At 55.2% G+C, this 7,526-nt stretch overlaps 1 protein-coding gene across 1 annotated transcript; it reads left to right on the forward strand.

The window, feature by feature from the left end:
• Nucleotides 1-5,203: 5,203 nt before the first annotated feature.
• On the forward strand, nucleotides 5,204-7,308 carry LOC126766939 (uncharacterized; the record flags this gene model as incomplete). Its single annotated transcript, XM_050484596.1, has 3 exons — nucleotides 5,204-5,211; nucleotides 6,355-6,542; nucleotides 6,770-7,308. Coding segments are annotated over exons 1-3 (735 nt in total), but the record flags the coding sequence as incomplete, so codon positions are not given.
• Between the last annotated feature and the right edge of the window lie 218 nt (nucleotides 7,309-7,526).

Genomic DNA, 7,526 nt, shown 5'->3' on the forward strand with positions numbered 1-7,526 from the left:
ATCGCTCATCGCCTCACTCACCTCCTCGTCGCTGACGCGGATGCCGCCGTGTGAGGGAGAGGCGCCCGCGGGGAGGAGGTACAAGTCTTCCGCGCCGATGCCGTTTTCATGCGGTCTGCGTTGAAGAGCTGTTGGGAGGTGAGGAGACGCTCTACGCGTGGTGCGTCGGCGCCGGTGGGGCCCACGGTGGCCGCTGTGGCCACCGGACACGCCTCTTCAAACCGAAAGACGTCTCTTGCAGGACCCACTCGCTCCTCATCCTCTCCCAGGCCTTTTTCGTCCTCGTTCCGCCCCCTTCGCGGCCTTTTTCTCGGAGTCGGCCATCGAGAGGAGAAGGTGCTGTGCCACGAGCCGCTGCACCCGCAGGGCCTCGGCCCACCTTGCGCACGCCGCCACCACCGCCTGTCGGCCCCGCTCAATCATTGCCTTTTTTGCCAACGGCGAGGACGCGCCTGGAGGCGGCTTTTGTCGAAACACCGGGTCCTCTCCCCGCACAATGGGGACTCGGTCCCTTCCTCGCCAGTGTTCAAACAACACGTTCATGGTCGCATAAAAGGCAGCCGCCGGTGCCTCGGCGAGAGGGGCCAGGCGGCTGTAGAAGAAGGCGTCCTCACTGAAAAGACGGGTGGAATCGCAGCTACAAAAGAACGCCACCAACCGTCTGCACCGTCGGCGGCGGTGGCGGTGGCATGGCGAGTGCAAAGAAAGAGGGATGAGCGTTCGCCGGCCTCACTGCGCATGGGTCAGCACAAGAGACCGCGTTGTCCTCCGCATCCTTCGCGCTGGAGACGAGTTTGAAGCGCGAGCTTCAAAGTCCGCGTCTCCTTGAAACAGCCGAAGCCGCTCTTCTTTCCTCGTTTCTTCTTCGTCCTCGCCGTTGCGGCGGACTCCGCCATCGGCTACGCCATTTGGTTTACGGAGGACGAGTCGCGTGGGGGGCTTTGCCTCCGGAAGGCTGCTGCCGCTGCTCACTTGCGCCTCGCTGAGGGCGGAGGCGGCAACGGCAGAATGGGCTGCGACGGTGGCACATCCTCCTCGTCGTCGACGCCTAAGAATGGATTATTCATGTTCTAGAGAGAGAGAGAGGAAGAGAAGGAGAAAGAGGAAAAAAAAAAAACTGCATACAAGGTTGAGCGGTAGAGTTTGACCGCAACAACCGCTAAGGAGGGAAACAAACAAACAAACAGCAACAAAAAAGAAAAAGAATTGGGTAATGCGCGCTTCACGGTGCGCTCTTGAAAGACAAACACACACAAAAAAAGAGGAAAAGTGGCAAAAAAAGCAAAGGAAGAAGGCAGTGCAATATGTAAGTGGCGTGCAAAAAAAAAAGCGGACCGTTCACGTGATCATCAAAAAAGGGTAGCGACCACAGGCAGTCCTCTTCCTTTTTTTTCTTTGGGGGGGGGGGGGGTGCAGTGCCACCATGTAGACGTTGATCTCTCCTCTGGACTGCCACCAGCTCACATTTTGTTTACGTATTCCATTTTGCTTTTTTTTTTGTGTGTGAACTGATCCCCTGAGATGTTGTGGCGTTTTATTATTCGTTTTCACGTGTCTGTGTGTATGTGTGTGGGCGTTCGGAACGGTGGAAAAAGAGAAGAAAAAAAAAGAAGAAGAAGAAAAAAGGTTACACTGGAACTAAAAAAAGAAAAAAGTGATGAGAGCAATCTCTTCATGAAGAGAGCAACGAAGTTTTAGTTAATGATAGTCGAAAAAAAAAGCTGTGGGGAAGAAAAAAAAAAGAAAACGACGCTGGAGAGCAGCACACCTTTCAACAACAACAAAAAAAAGAAGAAAAAAGAGAAGAAAAAAAAGAAGATGAGTGACCTCACACCTATCCGAAGGAAAAAAAAAAGAGAGCAAGGAAGAAAAAGAGGGCAGTTGCCTTTGTATAAGTCAGTGTGTGTGTGTGTGTGTGTGTGTGAAAGTGTAGAGGGAGGAGAAAAAAAAAAGAGAGAAAAAGAAAAAAGAGAGAAGCGACGTAGAGAATCTGCGAAACAAAAAAAAAAAAGTGTTCCCGTTGTCGGTGCTGCCGCAAAGCACGCGCTGCGTCTTCCTCCCCTCTGTGTCTCACCACACATACGAAGAGGAATCACACGGAAAGAAAAGTGGGGAGAAAAAGAGAGAGCATTATGACACAAAACAAGAAAGACGTCAAGACGCAAAAAAAAGAAGATGAGGCTATTTCCCTGAGCCGTTTGCAGAGAGAAAAGACTCCACTACGAGAGAGAGAGAGGAAAGTAAAAAAAAAAAAGAAGAAGAAAAAAAGAGGATCGTATGTATGTCAGTAACAGTTAAAAAAAAAAAAGACTTTGGAGGGCAAAACAGAATGAAAAAAAAAAAAGAGAAAAAGAAACGATCTTGAGAGCTGCATTCCGAGCCGTGGAATAAAAAACAAAAAACAAAACAGGCCTGAAGAGAAAAAAGAAAGAGAGCACGGTCATGTCAAGAATGAGAAGGGAAAAAGAGTGTGTGTGGACGAGAAGAATGACACTAAGAAAAGAGAAGTCTTTGGCCGGAAACTGTGCCCAAAGAGGCGGCCCAAATCTCTGTGCAATATTGGACGTTATTCCCTCTTTTTTTTCTCTCTTTTCACCTTCACCCCCTCTTTTTTTCCCTTTTTTCTCCCTCTTTGTGCTCTTTCTTTCTCTCTCTCTCTAGGCAAGGAGGGCCAACAGTGTGTCAAGCGCTTTCAAGTACCCCACATCGTACTCGAACACCGCGCCTGGGTCGCCGCCCTGCGCCAGCTCTTTCCTCTCGTAGGTGAAGGCGAAGTCGACCATTACAACGCGACACGTCTCCAGCGGCCGCGCAGCGTCGTAGAAAAAGGAGCGAGGAGGTGAAGAATTGAAGGATGTTCTGCTGCGCAAAGGTCACGCGGAGCTCCTCGAGCTGCTCCCCGAACTTGCGCTCGAGGGCGCGGCTGTTGCGAAAGAAGGACGACATTTCGCGCTTCACCTCCGCCAGCGTGAAGCTGCGAGCACTCGCGCTTTCCTTTCGACTCATACAACTGCTCCTGCTCATTCCACCAACGAAACCCTGCCAGGCGGATGCCATACTGCCCCGAGGTGGAGATCTTGCAGCGGTATTCCTTCTTCTTCTTTCTTTTTCGGGCGATGGGTGCATGCCATACTGCCGCTGCCCCATCTTCATGTCGTGTGTGTGTGTGTTGCTCGAAGCCGTAGCAGACGTTTTCGAGCGCTATCATCTGGCAGCAGACACGTCCTCGTCGTCTTCCTTTCCATTATCATTGTGTCGGTTGGCGCAGCGGGCTTGTTGCCGGTGTTGATGGTGTGAAAAGGCACGGGCTTCGCGAACGGCGATGGGTCTACCGCGGAGGGACTTGGCGGCGCAAGCGGGAACGAGTGTGACAGCGACACCGTGCCTCGATGAAGAAGAGGAGAGCGTCCTTCATCGACACTCGCTGCACACCGTCGAAGCGGCACAAAAGGCGCAAGCAGCCGCGCTTCTTCTGCCTTTGTCAGCGTTGTACACACAGTCAGGCGGGAGCTCAAAGTTTGCCCCTTCGCCTCCTCGAGCGAGGACTGCGGGGAGTTCAGCCCCGGTAGCACAGCAGGATGCTTGCGGCGATGGGTGGCGTACCCGTGATGGAGATGCTCGGCGTCGGCACGCCGGAGTTCTTCCAGTTCTCTTTTTCCTGCTGCTGCTGCTGAAGCGACGGCGGCGCGGAGGCCGGCGGTCTTTGTCGCCGTTGCGCGCTCCGCAACGCTGTTAGGATTCGCAACCAACGGCGTCATGCGGCAGACGGGGGAGGTGCTGGAGAAGGAGCTTGAGGAGAGCCTTGCGTTGATTCTCGTAGGCGACAATGTTGCACCGCTTGTAATGGCGCGGCTTCTCTCGCCCTCTGCATCTCCGCGTTGGCCCTCTCTCTCGCGGAGAGCCTTGTCATCCTCTGCAAATAGCGTGTCCTTGCCGTCTTTCTTCTCCGTCGCCTGCTGTTGCTGCTGCTCCATCTCGGCCAGGAACTCGTCCAGGCTCTCGCTGCTGATCATGCTACCTCCACCTTGACGCGCCGTTACGGTGGTGGCGGCGGAGTTCATGCCACAGTGGTTCCGTGCCGACGTGCGCCGTTGCACTCGGAGGCCATTGTTGACGCCTTTTCCAGCTTCTTTGCGTCGACACCAGCGCCCCAATGCGCGGCGCACTAATTTCTTCTGGTAGGGCTCCATTATTTCGTAGAAGTGCTCCTCCCGACGAGTTGGACTGCTTCATGAAGCGCCGGCCCGTCGTGACGGAGAGATGGTGACCGCCAATCGAGCTGGAGCTGGAGACCTCGGCGAGGGCGAGAGAGGGATAGACTTAGCAAACGTTGTTCTGCCTTTGTTGTCTTCTTCTCCGACGCCGCCGCAGCGGTTGAAACGAGAGAGGAGACGATGCCCTTATTGCCTGCGGTGTTGTTCGCAGGAGCAGCGGCAGCAGCAGCGGCGGCGGCAGTGGGGACGACGCGGGGTGCTGGACCCGCCACCGCCCCCTCGCCCGCAGCGCATTGCTCTCTGTCTCCCCTCCCGGGGGAGCGTCAGCCGACGTTTCCAACGTGTCCTTCACAAAGCTTTGGCTCGACTTGTAGACGCGCTCAAAGAGATGCTTCTCCGTGCCGTCTGCGTTGAGTTCGCTCGCGGAGCTGTTCGCCCTCGCCAACGCGGCCCGCAAGTCCTCCTCCGAATCGGAGCGGCCGCTCTCTTCGGTGAGCCGTCGAGCGCCAGACAGTATTGGACTGCCTTCGCTGTCCTCTTCGTCGCGCATCAGAGCGGGCGGGCAGCGGTACCGCTGCGCTCGCTGCGTCTCTCTCATTTCCTTCTCCCTCTCCCTCTCCCTCTCCTGGAAGCAGAGATGGCCGTGGGAGCTCTCCGGTGTGCTTTCCTTGCTGCTGCGGTAGCCCCTCCCTCAGAAACACAGGTGTCTGCGCTGGAGAGAGAGGTTCCACCGTTGGCATCCAGCGGGCGGCGCGCGGCGTTGAGGTGGTTAAGACTGCGCGGTGGCTGCGGCTGCTTGTCGCTGGCGTGGCGCGGAGAGTTCCTTGCGTCCCCAACATAGTGGCTCGACGTTTCGTTTCAATCTTTTTTTTTTTTTTTAATGTATGTATGTGTGTGTGTGTGCGCTTGTTTTTTTTTGTGCCTGTTTCGCGTTGAGACGTGAAGACTTCCCCACAAAAAAAAAAAAACACGAAACAACAACAAAGAAAATGGGAAGGTAAGAGAAGATTCAAAAAAAAAAAAAGCAAACAACCAAAGACACAGGACACACGCGCAGAAACGGAGAAGGAATAGGATAGGAGAAAAGGAGATAGGATCAAAAAAGAAGAGAGGACCTTGTCTTTCTTCGTTCGTGCTCGCGGAGAGTCTACTGTGCTTAGGGAAGGGGGAAAAAAAAGATTTTTAAAAAAGAATCGAGGCAAAAAAAATGAAATAAACAACAAAAAAGAGGCACCTACACACCTAAAAAAGAGAGAGAGAATAATAATAAGAAGAAAAGAAACCACGTCAACACCCGTTGTGAGAGATGGAGGAAAAAAAGGAGGAAGAGGGGAGAGGGGTGCGCTTCTCTCCCTTTCCCCAGCGCGCGCACACACACACACAAGAAGAAAGGGAGCACTAAAGGTACTATGAAATATGTGTGTCTGTGTGCTTGTGTGTGAATGCTAGTAAAAAAAAAAAAAAAGGGAGAGAAAAGTAGGCAATGCTCGCAAGGATCTCGAGAGAGAGAGAAAGAGAGTTCCTCTGGGTTTTCTTTTTTTCTTTTGACTATCAATGGAAGAAGGCAATGTGAAATACACAGATTTTTGAGGCGGGGGGGGGGGGGGGTTCGTCAATCTCTTTTTTCAGCGTTGAAGGAGTGCACACACACACACAGGGGGGGGGGGGGGACGTTCTGTCTTTTCTCTCCTTTTTTTTTACCCCTCAGATTTCCCATTTCGTTGACGTTTACGTGGTGTCGCCTTCCTTTTCTTTTTTTTTTTTTTTCTTTTCTCTTTTGGGTGAAGTGAGGAAAACCGCTGGCAGCCGGCCTTAAGGTGAAGAGGGAGAGGCAAAAAAAAGAAGAAAAAAATACACAGATGCCCCAATAAGGGGGAAAAACGAGGATTCCAAAGGTGAATAGAAGCGAGAACATGCCGTCTTACTTTTTTTGGCAGAGAGGGAGAGAAAAAAGGAAGACAAAGAAGAAAACAAAGGAAAAAAAAGAAAAACATAGAGAAGGAGAGAGAAGAAAGAACTACATGACTGTTTCGTTTACTCCTCTTTCTTTCCTTCTTTTTTTTTTTTTTGTGTGTGTGTCGCCGAAGCCTTGTACATCATGTGCCATTCATAATTTGTATTTGTTCAACACGTCCTCCAGGCTGAGCTCCGCGGCCCGCTCCAGTGCCGCCACCTGCGCGACCGCGTCTGCGTGGTCGAGTAAAAGGGCCGCCCTCTCCGCCTGCCTCGCGTCGCTGCCACACGCCTCGCCGCCCCCGCCCTGGCCGAAGGCCGCCAAGGTGCATCGACGCATTCTTCCTCCCTCTCCGTCACGACGCAGGGCAGCTGGTCGAGGGTGGCGGCAGAGGCCCGTAGTAGCCCGTGGCACTCCGCGCGGGGAGGTGCTTTTCTTTTCCCGGTTCGCCGTCGCGGTGTGTCTGGAGAGGCCAAACGTTCGCTTTTTCTCGCCGGTGTCGCCGTGTCCTTTCCTGCGAGGATGGGGTCGAAGACGGACTGCCGGGCGCCAGCGAGAGGTGCCGGTTGAGAAATTCGCGTTGGATTTCTTGCTCGCGCAGCATGGCGGCGAGGTGCAGCAGGCGCTCGCGCTGGTGACTGTCCGGGTGGTAGTCGAACTCGTCCGCAAGTTCGTACAGCAGGCCCTCCATCCCCTCCGCAAAGCGGTCCGCGACGGTCGGCGCGCGCGGTCTCTGCGGCGCGACAATCACCGGTCCGCGGCCGCGCTGCCGTTCCGCCTCCGTCCACTAAAGGGTCGCGTGGTGGTGGCAGCGGGGAGCGAGAGCGCCGAAGCGCAGGCGGTGCGCGACGTCGGGGCCGTTCATCGTCTTTGTCGCGCTCGAGCGCAGGGCGGGAGAAGCTGGACGCGGCCACGCGGCGCGGGCGGGGCCTGCGACTCCCTTTCTCCTCCCCACCCGCTGCCTCAGCGGTCGAGTCGTCCTCGCCGACTTTCCTGGCGTCCCCGTCGGCCTCGTCGAGCTCCAAGATCGGCGGCGATTTAGCTGCGCAGCGCTTCAGTGCCAACACTCTCGCTGCTCCTCACGCAGATCAGCTCCCGCTCAGGCGACGCAGTCCGCCGCCCCTTCACCCCGTCGGTGCGGTTGTACTTCTTCACGAGGCAGAACCGCGGGTCCGGCGGCGCCTCTGTGAAAGGGTGCCGGGGTAGAGCCCCGCGCCAGCGCACAGACCGCCTTCCAGGGCGTCCTTCTCCGAGAACAGAGCTGCCCCCTCCCCCGTCGCCGGCTGCGGGGGCCGCAGTGGACAGCGAAAGGCCCCAGCAGGCCCAGAGAGGAGCCGCCTACTCGACTGCTGCCCGCC

This window comes from Bactrocera neohumeralis, unplaced genomic scaffold (genome assembly GCF_024586455.1).
Source record: "Bactrocera neohumeralis isolate Rockhampton unplaced genomic scaffold, APGP_CSIRO_Bneo_wtdbg2-racon-allhic-juicebox.fasta_v2 ctg3172, whole genome shotgun sequence".
In the NCBI taxonomy this organism is placed as follows: Eukaryota; Metazoa; Arthropoda; class Insecta; order Diptera; family Tephritidae; genus Bactrocera; species Bactrocera neohumeralis.